General features: G+C 47.6%; 1 protein-coding gene across 1 annotated transcript in view; it reads left to right on the forward strand.

The window, feature by feature from the left end:
* TMEM145 (transmembrane protein 145) overlaps positions 1-20,844 on the forward strand; it is a 236,395-nt gene that overhangs the window by 154,017 nt on the left and 61,534 nt on the right. Inside the window, 3 exon segments of the mRNA XM_069640963.1 lie at positions 3,803-3,883; positions 4,622-4,700; positions 18,961-19,054. Of these exon segments, the coding sequence (XP_069497064.1) occupies positions 3,803-3,883; positions 4,622-4,700; positions 18,961-19,054 (254 nt within the window).

Genomic DNA, 20,844 nt, shown 5'->3' on the forward strand with positions numbered 1-20,844 from the left:
TACCCCGCTCTCCTCTAGACTCAGGTGAGTCTTGCAATCTTCTGCGTGGGGGAGGTCTGGACCATTGCTTGTCACCCGTCTCACTCTACTCTCGACTAAACTGCAGTCCCAGTATTTGAGCAGCCTCGTCTGGAGTCGTACATCTTGTTCCTCGATCATTTCAGGTGAATACCAGCATGAATGGGAATGTCCACCTGTACCTGAGTCCCTCTTGCTGCAGTTTGCCAGTGATCTGTCGAAAGGCCTGCCTTTTCTGCAGGATGAGAGCTGCTATGTCCTGGAATAAAAGTAGGGATAGACCTTAATATGTTATGGTGCCCATATTTCTTGACGCCCGTAAGATCTCCTCCTTTGTCCCATACAAGTGAAATTTCGTGATAATGTCCCTTAACTTGGCCTTTGGGGTTCTCCTCGGATGGCCCACTCAATGTACTCAATCCAAAGTTATTCCTCCCGTGGCCAGCTTCGGGACAATGGCTTGGAAGACCTGTTGCACCCATCCTCACAGGTTGGACCCTTCCACTCCTTCAGGTGCACCCCGAATACGGAGATTCTCCTGACAATGGCAATTCTCAAGGTCCTCTATGGTCTTCACGAGAATCAACATGTCTTGTTTGGTGCTCGCAAGCTCTCCCTGGAGATGGAGGGCGTCTTTTTGCAGTGAATGTAGTGATGTTTCCGTGTCTTCCACTCGGGCATTGAGCTGTTTTGTGTCTTGTACCAGTTCTGCAATTGATTTCTTGATTTCCTCAGTATTGGACTTCATCTCCACCCGTATGGATTGCGTAAGATCCTCCTTCAGCTCAGATTTCAGGCTCTGAAGGCTGTCAATGAGATCTGATTTGGAGAGGCCCCAGGAAGGGGTCAGTGCTGGCCCCTCGATAGATTCCACCGACGTTGCCGGCTCTGCCGCCATTTCTGAGGGTTGTTTCACAGCTGATGTCTGTTCTGGATGTGCCCAGAGAGTGCTCAGCGTGTGGGCTCGCGTACCGCGACGTTTCGATCTGTGTTGTGACATTCGCGGTCTAAGATTCGCCAGTGGGAGAACCTTTCTGCGTGATTGTCACTCGTCTCGGGGGACGCCCCTACTTGTTGTTAGAGAAGGTCACAAGCACCACACAGTTTGCAAGCTCCAGTACCCAGTAGCTTCCTGTGCCCACTGCACAGAAAGCCCACTCCTACGCTTGTTGGCGCAAGCTGCTGGTCAAACAACAGTGCGTACTGGGGCCTGTTCACTTTTACGATTCCCCTGATCTCACGGTGCCAATGTCAGATCGTTCTCTGTGCTTCTCAAGTGCACGACAGGCCTAGACAGCCCTTATGGTGCCGAGCTAGTCAGGGGCACTATAGGTGAGTGTTGAGGGGCGTGTCTGAGGTTCTTTGCGCTCACTTCATCCCACCTCCAGCGGGGGAGGGATGTTCGCGTTGGTGGTGTATACTTAAGAGGTTCCCTCTTCACAGCAGCTGCCAATGTTTACCCTGGAGTGGTGAGTATGGAAGAGCCATGATCCGGAGCCATCCCTGGATCATCCCATGGTTCCTGTGCTTTTTATCACCATGGGGAGCTGCTCTGCTGACTGAAGCACTCCATTTGGGGCAGAGTATTGTTGGTGCCTGGGTGCAGTGAGTGTGGTGCCTCATTCTGTTATTTGCAGGGTGATGGAATCCTGCAGGTGATCATCTGTGGTAGCCCCCATTGCAGCCTCAGCTCGTGGGAGCACTCCTGGAATTGTAAGGCCCCCCTCCGGCACTACTCTGGGTGCTGGCTCCCGCTTCTGATCCTCTGCGGGCCTCCTCCTCACTGTGCCCCTGCAGTCCACGTGGCTCTGATGCTCTCAGAGGGAGCAGGCCTCGAGGGGGAGGGGATAGCTCTGTGTTCTGACATGTTGCTAGATGCTAGCATGCCGCATGCAACAGATACAAATGGGAAGCCGTGTCACTTGTCCTATCTCCCTCGGTGTACCTCCACAGATCGCAGCGTTCCTGAAGTGGGTCACTCCCGAAGACACTGCTGGGCAGGCACTTCTGCTCACCTGAAGGAAGCGGGTATCCATTGGCATGCGGCTGCACTGCAGAGGACCGGACGTCTGCGATGTCTCACGGCCTGGGGCTGCAGAGTGGCTTGGCATGCTGTATGGTGGGATAACCTCACCGGACTCGCTCCACAGTCGCCGGGACAACCCGCTACTGGATGTCCTTTCACCCTAGTTGAAACGAAGCCAGAAAGTGCATGTAATTTGCACTCCTTCCCCGTCAACATCTGAGCAGCCACTTTAGGTGCCCACCTTGACCGGCCTCTAAGCCACACACCCTACTTTGCCTGGTTTCTTTGGGCCATCATTGATCTATCACAGGGCATAGCTTTGTAGACTTTGCTGGGAGACACACTTGTTTACAATTCAAGGTCCAACTTCGAAAACCACCTGCTGATAAATGGGTGACATCTCTCCATAAAGTACATCCTCTCCACAGCAGCTAAGGATAGTCTTCATCGCCTTAACCCAGTGCATCAGTTAATGCTGGGTTCTCCAGGGCCTGGGCCCAGGATAGGGTCTCCTGTTCCCACTGTTAGAGCCACTCAGCTTCCCGCTCTTGCCGCATCACTGGTCCCAGCCAGCCATTTATGCTGACTGTTCTAGCTTAAACCATTGCTTATCTCTTCAGGTGGGGCCTCCTCTGCTTCACAAGCTGCTGCTGGTACTGCCACACTGTTCTCCCAGCTTGCAGCGATGCGTACAGAGTGAGATTTCTGACTCCAGGGCTTGCAAGCAATTCATTTTGAGAGTGCTTCATCTGTCGCTGAAGGGGAGGTAAGATTGGTTGCCCTTTTTCTCAGATCTCTGTCACCAACAGTTATCATTTGGCTGTCTGATTGGTTAGTCCACCTGCACCAAAGGCCACCAAGTAAGCTGTGGCCTGAAGCTAGAGAGCCAGCACCCGATCTCCTGGTTAGCAGGTTCACTAGAACCTCCTACCCAATTCCATATTTTTAATTGGTGATATTAGCAAACTGCAATTCTAAACACGATCAATATTCACCACAGTATATGAATTTATAACTATTATAACTGCTATATTATTGTTACATTTGAATTCCATTTCTGACCTGTTGATGGGTAGGTAGGAGAGAACATGTTAAAATGATGGATATCATGGTAGATGGAGGAGGTTACGATGATCTGTGTTGGGGAGCAGGTAGTGTGTTTTAGTGATGGGTGTCAAGTAGGATGATACTGTTAAGCACAGTTCTAAAGGATAAATGCAATTCTGCCCATGGTGGGGGAGGATAGCCGAGGTCTGGCTGCTGGGTGTGTTGTGGGCTGGAAGAGGTTTTGCTGGTGGATGTCAGTGAGGATTATGCTATTCCGCTGGGCGGTGGTGGAATGAGGGAGAAGAGAACAGCTTTGCTGATGGGTTGGGAAAGGGAAATTAAATGATGAAAATGGTGAGCGAGTAGAAGTCAGCTTATGCATGTTGGATGATGCAGTGGGGTGATAAGGAAAGGTTGGAGGCCAAGTTCCATAGATTGATTTTGAGGTGATGAGGAATGATGATAGGGGAGCCAGGGTTGTTTGAGTTTTCTAGAGAACTCAAATCATGGTTTGGATCAAAGGTATGTACGAATGAAAGGGTGACATTTGTTTACAATGTGATGAGAGACGATAGGACTTCCTGTTGCTTGAGATACTGTAGGTAGAGTAAGAGAGGGAAAGGCAGCGTAAGAGAGGGAAAGGCAGCGTTCACGCTGTTGAGGAACCTAAAGAGTGTGGACAGTTGACACCTTTCTTCTCTTCTTCTATAGTTCTGAGCCTGATGTTCTTCTGCATTTACTGGGGGCAGTATGCCAACGATGGAGTCGGGAAGCCCAGCTTCAAGATCCTTGGTATGTACATACATCTCCTGATGCCCCAATCCCAGCAGGCACCAACACTTCTACTTCATCCAGTATTTACAGCCATACACCGCACACTTGTTTCCTCGAAGAATACACATGCACTCAGTGCAAACCCCTTCTCAGACTCTGCTTCTAGACACCAGGAACATTGGCAGCCTTTTTTCTGCAACTACATGACAGCTGACTATGTAAGCATGGGATGGTGGCTATGCTGACTTTGCATGCCATGTAACCATTCCACCCCGCTCTTTGCCTTTTATGTCCAGACATTTGACCAGTCACAGTATTCCACTGTATGTTGTTGGTCACTTGAGAATTGCTTATATCAATATCATTTCCTTCAGGATAACCTCTTTACTTTGGGTAAGAACTGAATACGTGTAACTGAGCAATCCCTATCCATCATGACTAAGCAAGATCTGATTATGCCGTGCCTACCTTAACTCTGTGATAGTGTGTGCTTTCTATACTGAGAGTCTCCTACGAATATGAGGCACAAGACATAATGACGATATTGTAAAGCCAGTGTGTGATTGCCATACCAAACCTCTTCTATCTTCTGATGTCTGCCAATGCAGAACCTACCATACATGCTCAGCCTGTCAAGTCTTATGAGAAAATCACATGCGTTGCATGCTTATTGATTCACATTCTATGGGGTGCAATCACCCAGAGTGCTTTGCTTCCTCGTTTTTGATCATTCCTTGTTTCTTTTTCTCATCACAGCAAAGCTCCTCTTCTCGGCCAGTTTCCTGATTTTCTTGCTGATGCTGATTCTTTTGGGCAAAGGATTCACTGTCACCAGGTAAGAAGCATCCTGGATCAACTGCCCGTCACACACCCACCTGATCTGTGATGAAAGCGTGCAGTAATGTTGCTCTGTTGCTCTTGTGCACCTGCTTTGTATGGAAGGCAAGTTTGAATTTCTACTGTTTCCTACCAAATCTGAGGCCTTGTGTAGCAATGACGTTCCCTGTGCTTCTTTGACCTGCCACTGTGCGACACTTCACAAACGCATGTGCACCGGATTCGTGGTCTGCCTGAAGGGGGACATTTGATCTCTGTCGCTGTCCTTTTTTTGACTTTGGACTAGACAAACTACAGACACTCTTAGTTCAGCTAGGAAATTATGATCTTCGAAAGGCTGCATCCTTCGGTGTTCTTTGTGCAAACGACATATCTTACTCTTTAGAATGCTCTCCCGACAATCATACACTCTTCAGAAATGATCCTGAGCTTTAGCCATTCAGGAATTCTGGCCCTTCAGAGAAGTTTACATGCATCAATAGAGCTTCTCCTTATAATCATGGTAAGAATAGTTCTCTGCTTTTTTTCCTTACATTCTTTTTTCAAATGCCAAAGTAAAATTTAGAGCTAAACATTGTCATTCAAGAGTACTTGGAGAAAATCAAACTCTAGCACCAGTGCTTAATTTAAACCCGTATTGGTTGTGGGGGGGCGCTGTTGCGCGGCACACCAAGATGGCTGCTGCCTGAAACGCTCCGGCAACGGCAGACGTAAATCCTGGTGAAACATCCTTTTCCTCCTCTCCCCGTTCCCCAGTAATAACGGCGGCGTGCAGATTGATCATCTGGGCACTGGTGGGTTGAGTGCTGCCGCGACCCGTTGCCTCCGGAGACCGTGGCGCGGAAGAGTGGAGCTGAAGCACCGGATCAGCATATGGGGGAAGGGCCGCCTACTCGGCTGTGGACTGTAGGGATTGTGACGGCCGAACCAAGCTGGTGCTTCTGAGGCTGGCTGCCTTCGGGAGGTGGAGAGGTGCTTATTAGCACGGAAGACAGCGTTGCTGGCCTGGAGCGTTGCGGACCGTGTGGCGTTAGCTGTGAGCGGGCGGCCTGGGAGGAGCTCTTCGCCCGGGCCACGCTGCGGCGTGGAGAGGCAGCGGCTTGCTGGGCCCCGGCCCACGAAGACTGCGGTGGGCGGCGCTGCACCCCTGCGTGTGGCGCAGAGGTGAGACTATTTCTGTCCTGTCTGGACCCCCCCCGGAGGCAGGGGACAAATCCTGGATCCTGCCGCGCTCAGGGCATAAGGAACTAGAACTGCTGGGCACTACAGGTGGTCGCCTCTGAGGCCCAGGGGGCCTTTCCGGACTGCAGATCTGGGTGGAGGCGCCCTCGCTCTTGTCCCGGATGGACAGTTGGAACTGCAGAGTGGTGGCTGGGGACTGGGCAGCACGCACACAGTGCAGTGGCTTGTGGCTGGACATCTGGTGGCCCACCCGCGGCGTGTCCTGTCCCTGATTGGTGGACTCGGGCTGGAACAGGATTGTCAGCCCGGTAGATAGGCGCCTGTCCTCGTGGATCCTTTGGACCCAATTTGGTGCACCCTCTGATCATCAGGCGGGGTAGGGTGAAGCAGCCTGGTGAGCCCGCGGGGAGGGTTCTGGACGGGGGTGGATCTCCTTAGCCAGCCTGAGCGGACCGAGGCGCTGTTCCGGTGGGGTGGCCAATCTGGTGCTGGCGCTTACACTGTGACAAGTGATGGGGAGGTGACAGCCCTGCAAATTCCTACACTGGCAATATGGGCAACCAGAAGAAGCAGGCGAGGATGGACCAGTTTGCCCGCACTGATCAGGTCCAGGCTCCGGCCGCCATTCCACAAACGTCATTTCCTGAACACATAGATATGGCTGCTCTGAATCAGACATTGCTAGCACTCAAGGGGATCACAGACACACTTGGTGTCAAGATAGATGCCCTTACATGCAAAGTGGACATTTCTGCTGTGCAGATTGAGAAGCTCTGCGGACGCAAGGAAGAGGCGGAGCAGAGGATCGGGAGTACCGAAGATAGCGTTGCAACCCTCCAGCGTGAGGTATCCAGTCTGCAACAACTCGTGAAAAAGATTGCTGCCAAAAATGAGGATTTGGAGGGGTGCTCGAGGAGAAACAATATCAGAATTCTTGGTGTTCCGGAATCACAAGCATAGGCAACATGGAGAAGTTTGTGGAGCAGCTACTGCTGGACGTACTCGACAACCCCTCACTGTCCGGGATGTATATGGTGGAGCGTGCTCACCGCTCCCTGGCAGCAAGACCTCTGCCGAGCGCCCCTGAGCGCCCCATCATTGCGAGAATCTTCTGCTATCGTGACAGAGATACCATACTGCGAATGGCACGGGAGAAGGGGGAGCTGCGCTGGGAGGGCTCAACTATACTCCTGTTCCCGGATTTTACTCCAGCGGTCCAGGATCAACAGAAGACATTCCAGACGGCCAAGAGTATCCTAAGGCGTAAGGGGATAAAGTACTCTATGATGTACCTGGCCAAGCTACGTGTGCAGCATAATGGGTATGCAGTATTCTTTACTACACCGGAGCAGCATGCTAGAAACTTGCCGGAGCCGGGGGGGTCGCCACGGCACCCACCTTGATCTCAATTTTGAGATCCCTTGACATGGAATCAAATGCACGTGAGAAGAACACTGGCATTATGAGAATTGGGGGAGCGGCGGGTGGGAGGGAGATGTGTTTATATGGTTGCTGCCCCAAGGAGCACTTGGGCTGCCCTCAGAGCCCCAGTTGCCGTAGACACTGCAGTGTAAATTGAGTTCAGTTGGGGGGAAGCGGGGAGGGTACTGGGTGCCGGTATGTTCTTGTTTCTGGCGTGGGCGGGATGGGGCCGGGGGGTGCAGTTTTGGTTTTATTGCCAGGTTGACTCGGGTGGGGCAACTCGAACTTCATGTTAGATGTGTGTCGAGAATTGTAGGAACGTGTTTGCCGGAAGGGGTAAGGAGTCAGTACTACCTACCTATTTCGGGGGGGGGGATCGTAGTGTGGTCCATTATGTGCCAATTGAATGACCCAGAATCCCGGGAAGGAGAGTCCTAGAACGATCATATCCTTAATGTCCTGGAACATATGTGGGTTCACCTATCATAAGAAGACGCGCCTCATAGGCAACTATGGCAGGAATTATGGGGTGAATATACTGTGTCTACAAGAGACTCATCTTAATAAGTGTGATCCTCCTCCTAGTTTCACCGGGTGGGGCTTTCACACATATATGGTTCCTCCAGTTCTTCCCATTCCAGGGGCGTGGCTTCCTACATTCATAGCTCCTTTTGCAATTTAAGTTACATGAGCAGGTGCGGGACGAGGGAGGGAGGTTTCTGCTATTGGCAGGTGAGGTGCTAGGAACTAACCTCCTGATTATAAATGTTTATGTTCCGAATACCGATTCACCAGAATTATTTTATGAGTGTGCCAGCCATCTTCATAAATTCACTGAGTATGAGATAATTTGGGCGGGTGATTTTAATCTGGTCCTCACATTAGCTATGGACAGAACTACGTCAACACAACTCACCTTTCCCCGGGCGGCCAGGGCGTGGGGCAATATCTCGCAGACGCATGGGTTACATGATGTGTGGCGGACGTTACATCCCACTGTTAGGGAATACACGTTCCACTCCGGAGTTCATGGGAGTTTGTCACAAATAGATTATGTGATGTCCACTGCTCCCATTTTCAGGGCGGCCACGGAAGCCACTATTCTATCTCGAACTCTGTCCGACCACTCTCCGGTCGTAGTCAGATTTGAGCCCAATACTCAGTTGCTCGGTTCGCTACGCTGGCGCTTCAGGGCAGCTGCCCTTGGCGATGGACTGTTTAAGACTGAAATAGGGGAGGATATAGTTATGTACTTCCAGGCTAATGTGGGCTCGGTTTCGGACCCGTGCATAGTCTGGGAGGCCTTTAAGGTTTATATACGCAGGTGCTGAATTTCTAGAGAGAGGGGGGTTCTAAGAGCTATTAGAAGGTCCATGAGGTCATTGAAAGATGTTATTAGAGGGGGGGAAAGCAGCAGGGCATCCAGGATACACCTGACCTGCGTAAGGAACTAAGGGCAAATAGGGAGATGCTGCATGAGCTGGCATGTGACGAAGACAGGCACCTGGGGGACCCAATACTGGCGGCAAAATACAGGGAGGGGGATAGGCCTAGTAGGACGTTGGCCTGGGCCATTCGTAGAGAAGCCCGACTGCGAGTGTAGTCAAAATCACAAACCGGAACAGGAATCAGGTATGGGATCCTAAGGGGATTAAGGATGAATTCCCTTTCTTCTACGAGCAGTTGTACACGTCACGGCCCACGCCAGGACACGATGCTCTGCTGTGATATCTGGATGAAGTAGCCTTGGGTTGGCTGGACCCCGAGCAGGGCGCTGCTCTTAACGACCCTATCACGGAAGAGGAGGTTCGGACGGCTATTTAATCGCTCCCTAATGGGAAGGCCCCTGGTCTTGATGAAATGACTGCTGAATTCTACAAGGTGTACATAGATCGTGTCATTCCCCATCTCCTTGCAATGTTTGAAGGTGCCATGGCCAATGGCACCCTCCCAGAATCCACAAGGTCTGTGTTAATTACTGTGTTGTTGAAACCGGGCAAGGATCCGCTATGTCTCTCATCTTACCGGCCCCTTTCGCTTATTAATGCAGACAACAAAATACTGGCCAAGATTCTAGTGAACCGTATACTCCCCCACATGTCGGCCTTGGTGCTTCCAGATCAGGCCAGATTCATCGCTGGTCGCTCCACACAAAATAATTGAGGCGTCTCTTTACCCTTATGCATAACGTTAACCCTCAATACCGATGGTGGTGGCGGCTTTGGACGCTGAAAAGGAGTTTGACTCAGTTGATTGGCCTTTCCTTTTTGAAGTTCTCCACCGGTCCAGCCTGGGTCTGACATATATTAAATGGATTAGGTTGTTATATACGGCCCGAGAGCGGCAGTATATACGAACGGGCTTGTATAGGCCCAGATATATTCCACGCATGACACATGGCAGGGATGCCCCTTTTCCCCAGCCCTGTTCGCCTTAGCGATGGAGCCCCTGGCCTGTCATATACGTGAGCTGCATGCACAATGTGGAATATATGTGCGCACACATCTCTCCATCATATCTTTATATGATGACGATGTGCTTCTTCATGTTAAACATCCACGCCAGAATCTCCGACCGTTGATACAGGAGGTGACCAGGTTTGGGGAACTATTGGGGCTTAAGATCAACTGGGGGAAATCTGAAGTCCTCCCCCTAACTCCCGAGGTACAAAGCACTGATGTGGGTGATGATTTCCAATGGCGACCGAATGGCATGAGGTACCTGGGGATCATGGTGTCCACTGTAAGGGATAGGCTATATGAGGATAATTATGTTGCCCCGTTAGAACACCTGGAGCTGAAGGTGGAGGCGTGGATTTGGTTACCTCTTTCACAAGCTGCTCGTATGGCATTGGCGAAAATGGTGATACTTCCAAAACTGTTGTGTATATATATCACATATATATATATCACAATGTCCCGGTGTGGTGCCCTACTGGTTACTGGGCTCGTGTTAGGAGAATGCTTACGAGATTGGTGTGGGCTGGTAAGCAACCCATGATAGCTTATGATACTCTGTCCCGGCCGTATGAAATGGACGGCATGGGAAACCCTGATGTATATTTGTACTTTCTTGCGGCACAGGCACAGTATATATCGGGGTGGAACCCTTCTAGCTTGATCTCCCTGCATGCCCTGCTGGCCAAAGCCCTGCCCCACCCGGATACCCTAATGGGTCTGCTGTGGGGTGAGAGAGACCCGGTCCCGAGAGATGAGATTCAGCCGGTAGAGATAACGTGCAGGGCCTGGGAAAAACTGCCAATTACTGCAGTCCACGCCTCACTTCCTCCCGGAGTTCCCAGTGTATAATGTAGCAGGGATTCCACTCACGCATGAGAGGTCCTTTAGAACAGGTTTCGAGCACTAGGTATACAAACTCTGGGGGATCTGGTACAAGATGGGTGCTTCATACAGTGGAGCGATCTGTGCGCCAGAGGGGATACAGATGCAGTCACGCTACTACACTATTATAGGTTGAGGGGTATCATCAGGGTGAAATGGCCGAGTTCCCAAAGTCCCCATCTGCTTACCGGCCTTATGCTGTGTGGCTCAGACCGTGTCAGGGAGGAGGTTGTTATCCACCATCTATAGACTGGTGAGGAAGGGGAGGGCAGTACAAGAGCTGGCATGTAAGAATGTGTGGGAGACTGCTTTGGGCAAAACACTAAGTGGGGAACAATAGAAGTCTATCTGCCTACAGACTTGATATATCTCCTTGAACTCTCGGTATAGATTGATCCATTATAAATATATTCATCAGGTTACTATTCCCTGCTTGCACTCAGCAAATTCTTTTCTGATCGGGCATCTGTATGTAAAAGGTGTGGTGCAGACCGTGTGGACTTTTTTCATGTTTGCTGGAGTTGTCCTCGTATTAGGGCCTTTTGGGGAAGGATTGAAGAAGCCATGGCGGAAATGTTGCCATCACTGCAAATATACTCACCTGAACTCTGGCTTTTGGCATTGATTGAGGGGGGGGTACACGTACTGAAAAAAAACTGTTTGGCATGGCCTCAGTGGTAGCTAGGTATCAGGTGGCTAGAACCTGGGGCAAGGCGACCCCCCCCCCACCTTTCCTAGATGGTTAGATTGCATGGACCTTTTTGAGAGGCGGGAGATCATGTTTGCCTCAACACTGCCGAGCACCAGTCGTCTGTTTGATTATTGGCCTCCATATAGACAATACCGAATGGACAGGATGCAGGCTAAGCATTCTCCTGTAACTTCCTCTAGCTGATTGGGGGAAGAAGAAGAATATGTACTTTATCGTCTATAGAGCGAGGCATGAACAATGGTCTCCCTTCTTTGGACACGGCTGGCTGTAGGGCGGCGGCATGTGTACGACCCTAATGTTGGGAATGGTTTGTGAAGGTGAAGTTGTGAGTCTGCTGTTGGGGGAGGTGGGGCAGAGGAGAGGGGGGTTATTTGCCTGGTTTGGTTGGTTGTTGCTTAAAACAATAAAGAAGTTTTTTTTTAAAAACAAACCTGTATTGGTTGTGTTTAATTCCGGGAAAAAAACAAAAATCTTTCAAAATGGCGAGCTTGTGTGAAATATCACTTCCATTTGTGAAACTTCAATCATATTCTTAAAAATGCTAAAGTTCAGCACCATGTTAGTCCAATTTTGAATTCCCGCACATGCAGATTTGTGTACCTTTAATTGGACTAACTGAACATTCTATGCATATGTTGCAGAGTGAATTTCGCTCTGCAACATCTGATGAAGAGGTCTGTGGGACTTTGTAAGCTAATGTTTTGTTCCATCTCTACATAGAATTGTAGTTAGCCCAATAAAAGGTATAAAATCTGCAACTTGTGTTATTTATCTTCAGAATTTTCCGGAGTACACCATGCCACGGATTACGACTTAAATAGACCTATTTCCTACTTGATCATCTGTTTTCTTCTAAGTCTTTGAAAGGGGAAGGCGTCAGAATATTAGCTACCTTCTTGCCAAACTATTCACTATCATTTTTTTGTTATGGAAACGATTTACCCACAAAACCTTAAGCATTTAAGTATTTTGACTTGCAGAAAATTGATGCACTTACAAATTCTTAGGCATGGACTTTTTTGTCTGCACTCTGTCTGGCACTTTAAATTACAGATAACATTTGGTTCTGAGCACTACCAAAATGCGGCACACTAGCCGAGAAGAGCCCGCTCAATTATTTGTTCTGCTCTGTCAGAGCTGAATCTCTGAACAATGTATTGTGTTTTACTCAAAGTACTTGAATCTGTTGAAGAAAACCTTTTTCCATATTCAGTGTTCTTTCAACAACTGTGTTTTGTAAACTTTTCCTGTAATTAGAAATGTTTTGTCACTTCTGACAACCTTTGTCTTGTCCAAACAATCGTTAGTTAGGTGTTTGCACCATAGTGTAACAGTATATATATTTAAATAAATAATACATCCGCCAAGGGCGAGGTATCTCGTCCTTGGGATTACCTCCCTGTTGCCAAGGACGAGAAACCTCGTCCTTGGCACTTAAGGGGTTAATGAAACAGAAAACGTTAGACGGCATTGAATGGCGAAATACCAAAATCACCAAAAAAGGCCTTGGCACTACCATGGCAGTTAAAAGGTTAAATCCAAGAGATTGTAACAAGTGATCCTTTATTCCTTCAGTTAACATGTGTTGTGCGCATTCCTTGCGTTTTTCAAGGATTTTCTGATGTAAACAATAAATCACCTAAAGGTCTGATTGACTTTTTTCGTATATCTCATATTTTTCATTTGGCTGGTGCATTTACAAGACTTTTTCGCCATAAACGTGTTTACCTTATTCACACATGGCCTGGACACCTGTAAGCTCATGCTGCTTCCAGGCTTGTCAGCTCTGAAAACTGACAAGCCTCAACATGCGAAACGTGTGTTGACTGAAGAAATAAAAGGTCACTTTCTACAAACTTGTGAAATATTTATTATATGTGTAAAGTATACAGTTCTGTTGTGGTGCAATCCCCGTCTAACTAACATGTGTTGTATTAGGTGACTTTCCTGTTTGGCAGATGCCTGTAATCCGGGGCTGCAGCAAGGACCTGGGTAGGAGGTAAAGGTTCAGCCCTTCTACTGTTCAAGGATAAGGTGGACGGGAATGGAGCACTCCTAGCTTGCACACAAGATAATGTTTCTCCTCCGTTAAGTTTGCCAAGCTTATGGACTCTTTTGTGAGGCATCGGTTTTGGTTGATTAATACCCTGAGAGCTGTGTGATATGAAGATGACAAGGGCAGGCAGTTTCTGCATGCTGTTTTAGGAAGGTGTCACTCTTTCATTTTACGAGAATGAGGGAGAGCGCCGGCCCCAAAACCAGCTTTAGCATTTGCAACAATGCTTGAGCAGTCTCCTAACAAGGGGTGTCACAGCACAGGCCTCTTCAACTGTTTGATTTGTAGGGGGTTGGTGGCGCCAACACACTTATTGGGAGACAGGTGAAGATCGACACACCAATATACTTTATCACCCTTGATATCACTTTTAAATACTTGTCCTGCCTCTTGTCTGTCTCCAACCCCTGCTTACCTGAGCTCTGGATCAGTTTTGTGCACCTCTGTGGGATGTGGACATATGATGACAGGCAAAGGTTAGGATTGGATTCCCCCAAAACCCAAAGGAAGAAACATTGGTTTATAATAACCTTTAACACCCAACAAGAGCCAGAAAACGAAACGCTAGTGTACTTTCTTTAGTTGGCATTTTAATTAGTTATTTATTTTCTCCAGGTACACGAGCAGTTTTTTAAGATTTCGATATAAAAAGGGGGCATCACAGGACACTATATACACCAACACAATACCTACAGCAGCTGCTTTACTAAAAAAGGAAGAATTCAAAACACAAGAGTCCTTGATAAATATAAAAGTTATTTAAAAATATCAAAGAGCCCTTAAAAATAATGTGCTGCAGTTCTTTCTCTTGCTCTGCTTTCGGATGTTTCTCTGGAAGGCAGGGCATCAGCGTGTGGGGTGTCCCAAAGTCTTTATAAACTCTGCTGCTTATGCCAGTTGCAGCCTGGCATTGATTACAGAATGGGGAGCTCCAAGTTATCACTCAACCCGGGCCGCGTCTGCCGGCAGTGGCCCAGGGAGTCCGGGTGGACCGTTGCCTGGCAGCGCCCCCAAACAAATGATCCACCCAGGCCACGTATTCCAGAGACACTGCAATAGTTTAAAAAAAAAACATACGCATGCATTGTAGCAAGGGAGGTCATCTCCTGGGAAACTGCCCGCCGCTCTTCGCCCTAGTGAACTCCATCCACACTGAACGTTTGTAACTGTCTTACCAGGTGTACCTACAGCCACTTGATTTATAAACATTCTACGTGACCCTGTAAGATGCATTCGAAATTATTGCCAAGACTGTTTGCTCTTATACGTGACGTAGAACCTGCGCTCGCTGACGCGACAGTTGCACTTTGTGCTGAAAAAGCGTGTTATTATATTGTTGCACTCCAGGTTTAAATGTATACTCTAAAGTTAGTCAAGTAATCCTTGTAACAGTAGCCATAACCTCTTTGCTGTGCGGTTGTTGCGCTTGGTACCAGCACCCTGTTACCCTTCTAACCCACCCCCACCCCCAGACTCCAAGGACCATAATGCAGTTGGCTGTGGGTTTGGGCAGGGAGTTTTTCCAAACTACAACTCCCGTGATTGCGTTTGTCCTGTGCAGGGGCCATATCTGTTAGCAGAAGATAATTCATTTAGCATTGCGACACCTGAATTAAAAAACGCAGCCCCACCCCTGGTGACGGACAATAGGCGACACGCAAAATTCGCTACGACACGGTCCTACTACCCGGCCCATATTATTTTTACCAATGCCAATTACACCTGGGACCAGATTACAGAAATTTGGCACCGGTGCAAGTTTGACGGTATTAGCACTAGGGCAAAGTTTGCCCTATTTTTAAAAACACTGGGACACATTAAAAAACCATTGCACCGCAACAAGTGCAGTTTGACATATTAAAAGCAACAAGGCTAAAATTGCCCTAGTGCTAAAAGATACATTTTTGATGCATTTTTGCATCAGGACAAACTTTGCCCTAGTGCTAACACCGTGCAAACTTTACACTTGCACCAGTGCAAAGCTTCTGTAATCTGGCCCCTGATGTCGGACCACGGCACTTTACTTTACCCCCTTCTCGTCCCCAGTAACTTGCTTTGGTTATCAAGGCCAAATGAGAGTGGGCACTATTGTGACATTGCATTCTGGTAATTGTAGTCTAGCAGGGTCAACTGTAAGACGAGTTCATTATGCGGAGAGAAAGGCGTTGCCGTTATAAAAGTGTGGCTCATGAAAATGCCTGCATCTGAGGAATCACTGTGCATCTGTGGGTGCAACTCAAGGTCGGAACACTCTTTCCTGAGAGACACGAGAGAAAGGCAGCATGCGCGTTGGCCACCAGGGCTGGAGAGTGGGCTTTCTTGCAGCCCTCATTCTAACCCCCACAACTCACCACAGTAAACTGCCCCAACAACCGCCCTTGACTGTTGCTGACCCGCCCTGCCTGACACGGCAGTGGATACATGCTGACCCATAAATTCCTGAAACCCCATTCGCACATTCACATCTGTGCCCCTCGTCTGGCAAACTCACAATCTAACTAGGTGTGCGCTTAGAATTGGGAGTTGCTACAATAACTAAGTGCTGTGTACCACGACCCCTTCAATTGCCATGACTCACGTGCTGTACGAAACTTGCTGCATGGCCGCATATGGCTTGACCGTGCTATTACCCCCCTGCTGCTTTGCTAGCCCCGCCGTTCAACCCCACAGTCGCGTGTTTGGGACATGCTATTTTGGAGTACTTGGGGACAGAGTGGTCCAAATATCGAGCCGCTCATAGTTTTACAGGTTGTCTCTGTTGATGTCAAAATTCACTTCGCCTTTACATTTTTTTTTTAAATGTGCGATAAAACTAAACCTAACTCCTTATATATACAGCACTTAATGAGAAGAGGTTCGGAGGTCACTACCTAATTGGATATTCGCCTATCTGTTGTTGCTGTTTAATTCGTAGTAGATTAAGCACCTGTTCTCAGTTGCACAGTCCATCATTTGATCCTGCACTGCTTTGTCTACCCGTGGAGAGGGGGGAGGATTTGGATAACTAGGTTGTTCGCCTGTGCCCCAGCAAACCCTGGCACCTAACCCCAAACCGCCTGACGGTTGCCATACGTGAAATGAAATGCTGGGTGTCGCATACACATACATTAACCACCAGAAGCGCGCTTCCCCTGTAGCATATTATGTTTATTTTCCCCATACTACTACAAACCTTTCGCTTGTATCGGTCTCAGAGCCCAGCCTGACTCTAAGCACAAAGCATGTGTCGCTGCCTCCTCCTGCTCTTTTCCTATGCAGCAGCAGTGACAGTGCAGAAGTCAAACCTCAGAGATGCTGGGGGGGATAAATGCCAGTATGTCCCCCTTCTTAAAATTGTGGGGGGCATTCATGCGTCCCCCCTATCCCCACCATGTCCTACACCCATGGATGCACTTATGGCAAATATTGTCAATTAAGACTGGCATTGATGGAGCTGAAAGTATCTGATGATGATGATGTTCTTAATATGTGCAAATTATTGATGAGTTTCAGGTGCCCAAGTGAGCAACTTCTTAGGTCTTGGTCTGATTGCCTGGGCACTGAGGTGACGACTGGGAGATGGGGAAAAGATGTGTGGGAATGTTGCCTTGACTTCGCTCAATCTGGAAGAGCGAGTCCGTCAGGTCAAAATACTGAATAATGTCTTTTGTACTTCGGTAAAAATGTTGGTGCGAGGTATAAGTGATATGGATGTTTGTTGGGGATGTAGCCACAGGGAAGGATCATTCGAGCATATGATCTGGGAATGTTCAAAGGTGAGGCAGTTTTGGTTGGAAGTCACAGGAACCATGAATAGAGCTTTAGTGACAGATATTGATTTTGACTTTCCAGCTGTAATATTGGGGTAAGATACCCTCTTGGAATATTTGAGCTACTCACAGAGGTGCTGGTTTTTTAGAGCGCCCCTTTCAGCAAAAAAGATAATCCTGAGGCACTGGAAAAATGTCACCGTCCCTAGCTGGTCTGCATGGATTGATGATTTATGGAAAATGTCTCTAATGGAGAGAGTAATTTTGGGCAAAAAGAAGAAACTGAACCTGTAATATGGAATTTGGGGGAGGTTCTTGGTGTTGGTGTAACTAATGGACTGGTGCTCGGCCGGCTCGGCCTATGTATGTGTAAGCTGTTGTGTATCACTGCACTAAAGTAAAACCAATAAATATGTGAATAAAAAAAACCAAATACATGGCTGACAGGAGTGGGATGGACAAACAGGTAGTTGGGCCTGGGAATGGGCAGAGCACCAGGTTCCAGATTCCGTGTTTAGGCTTACATGCTCTTTGAAAGGGCAGGGACGCCAGCTTGTTCATCTTCTAATGGATGGACGGCATCTCAAAGATTTGACTAACGACAGCCAGCACATTGAAACATTGGTTGTGAGGTTTTATTAGAGGGAGCAGAGTTTACTTTTGAGCCTATGCATAAATATGACTTTGGTGGCTGTCAATGTTAGCATACTTGTGCCAGTAGACTCTGTGAATGTCATGCGCCATTCATTGACAGTCTGTTTGCTGTAGAGATAAAGTAACTATTTCAACTCAATGCTCTTCATTTTTATGCTCATCAAACAAATTCTTTCCTAGATTTCTTTAATGAAACCTATCACTTTTGATAGGACCAAAGAGTTAGGGAAAACACATCAACACTCCGAATTTACTGGTGCCGTGTCAAACAAAATCATGTATAAAAGTTGATAATCTCTGGTGGTCACACAATTAAATTCATAATTGGAAATAAAGCTGAAGCATGGTACACTAAAATCCCCTACTTTTCTTGAAATTCTGTAACCTGGAAAATACATACTGCAATTTTATATTTTATTTTAGATATTGACTGTAGGTGGATGGCCAAATGTGCCAATCTTTTCTTAAACCGCTCTTCAGATGCAGTTTTTTTCTCAGTGCTTTGAACCTAAGGATATATTGCTGGAGAAGGCAATATTACATATCCGTGACCATAGTTCTCTCGTTCATGCATCTACTGTAGAATGTCAGGTAACCTACACATGCTTGAATATTTGGAATGATTGTTTGTCATCCTGTCCTAGCTTCCTAGAAAGAGAAAACTGCAGTGGCTTTGGTCTGATGTGTAGTTTTATTCCTTCTAAAGAATTGGGAAAGATGGTACTGGTCCGTACAAATGAAAAAAAATATCTGTTGAAATTGTTATTGGATTCTCCTGGATATAAGAGTATATCCTACCAAACATGTGGCTCTACAAGGGATTCAACGGTGGATGGCCTATGTTGCAGATAAGTAACTTTACGTTCACCAAAGCGTTATCTTTGTTGATAATTTCCTCATGGGATCACGCTTTCAATATTCAGACGCTCTCTTCCTCAGTTCCCAGTGATCTTTCGCCATTCAGCTGTGCTTAAATTCCAGCATCCATCGTTACGTTTCCCAACCATCTCTATCCAACTGTTCTGTTTCTTCCTCCCATGAGTCCGTCTTGTCCCCTTCTCCCTACCATGTGTTATCTTCCTATGAGTCTGCTTATGCGGAAGTCTACTTGACCACTTTCTATTGTCTTTCTCTTTCTTCAGGGGGCGCATAAGTCGGTTGGGCTCCATCAAGCTCTCTGTGTACATGACGCTGTACACTATGACGCACACAGTGCTCTTCATCCACGAGGCTCAGGTGAGAGCATGCTGAAGACGAAAACACGCAGCCGAATCTCTCCCTCCTGAGGTTCTCATTACAGAAATGTCTGATGTAGTTATTGTACCCTTTGACAGTCATGGTTGGTTGTAAACACATTTTATGACACATTGTGCATTAGTTTGCATTCTTGTTGCTGGAGCTGGAATTGTCAATTGTTTTTCTTAAGAAGATTAGAAAGACTGGTATATGCATTGCCCAGTGTGCAATCAACAGTTCCCATTGATTGACAATCAAGTCTGCAACTGTTATTGCCTCGAGGTTCTTGATGGAGATTTTGTTAGCAGGAGATTTCTGACTAAGGCCCTCATTATGAGGTTGCCGGTAGGCTCAGCCCTTGGAACGTGGGGTGTTAACGCCATAATCTGTACTCCTCCCATGCCAATCTCTCAGTCTTTTATGAGCCGAGATTCACCCTCTTTCATGTAATTAAACGTCATCATTGTAGCTTCCACTTTGACAGTGACAGTTTGGTAGATTTTCTTATTTGCTTGTTTGATTTGAATTGAAAAATGATTCTGTTTTGGAATCTCACAAAGTTTAGAAGTTGATTTTAAACTATACACTGCAGCTTTGTCAAAATGCAGGTGTTTATCCTAAATATATTCCCCCACCCCAGACCCAAGGCTTTGATCCTACACATAGGGATCTCTGGATTGCCTCAGAAAGCATTTATCCTATTTCAGATGTTGATGACACCAATATATTTTAATAGCTGATGACACATATTTCATGAATGCCCTTTGACTACGTGTCTTTATTTTTAAAGCTTTGTGTTTTATGGTATGCTTATGTGTATTGTTCCCTGAAGAACATGCATTGAGTGGTTCAAGTCCTATTGCTTTTGGGATATTTCCTCTGAAACGTTCTCCCTTTTTGCTACGACGTGGCTAGCTGATACCCAAAAACTGCACTATCATATAAGCTGCTCAACGTTTTGGTGGCCAATCTTCAATATCTTAGGGCCTCATAAAAGCCATGCTGTTTCCGCCACCCGATATCCCGGTAACAGCGGGATATTACGGGTGGTGGTGGTACGGTAAATTCCCATTCCCGTGGAGTCCAATGGGACTCCACGGGAATTGGAACACTGAAGCATCGGCACTGCTGTTAACGGTGCCGGTGCTTCAGTGAATTATCTGCCAGTATGGGCCTGAGGTAGGCGGCAGCCAGCCAATCAGGTGGCTTGGATCGTGGACTGAAATCAGTGATCTCAGTCCGCGTTCCATGTGACCTGGCAGCCGGTCCCCCCCCACTGCCATTTTCCCCACCATCCTCTGTCCCCACTTTTTTCAGACCATTCACACCCCCCGCAATGGAAAGGGAAGAGGGGCTCTGTACGGAGCCTCGCCTTCCCTTTCCATGGTGGCCATCTTGGAATATTATTTTCCTTCCTCAATCAGGACGCCACAAGGCGATCCATTTGCGGAAGGAAAAAATATTTAAATTAGCCCTGTCCCAGCATTTGGGATGGGTGCTCATGGCGTTACACCCCCTGTTCCAAGTGCTGGAACAGGTGGTAACAGCCCAATGCCCTCGTTATAGGCCCTCACTTCGCTCAGGTGTATAACTCGGGCTGTCAAGCCGTTAACGCCATATAATGTGTTTTGCCTGAGAAAAAACGCAGAAAAGCTTGGCTATGGCATCCCCCAATACTTGGATGGCTTCCAGATGTTTGAAAGGATGCAAGCCTGTCATTGTGCTGCACACTCGGCTTTCAGTATTCCTGTAATATAAAGGAATCTGCACCTCATCTTTTTCCATTCACT

Source organism: Ambystoma mexicanum, chromosome 1q (assembly GCF_040938575.1).
Source record: "Ambystoma mexicanum isolate Mex_15411 chromosome 1q, UKY_AmexF1_1, whole genome shotgun sequence".
Lineage (NCBI taxonomy): Eukaryota > Metazoa > Chordata > Amphibia > Caudata > Ambystomatidae > Ambystoma > Ambystoma mexicanum.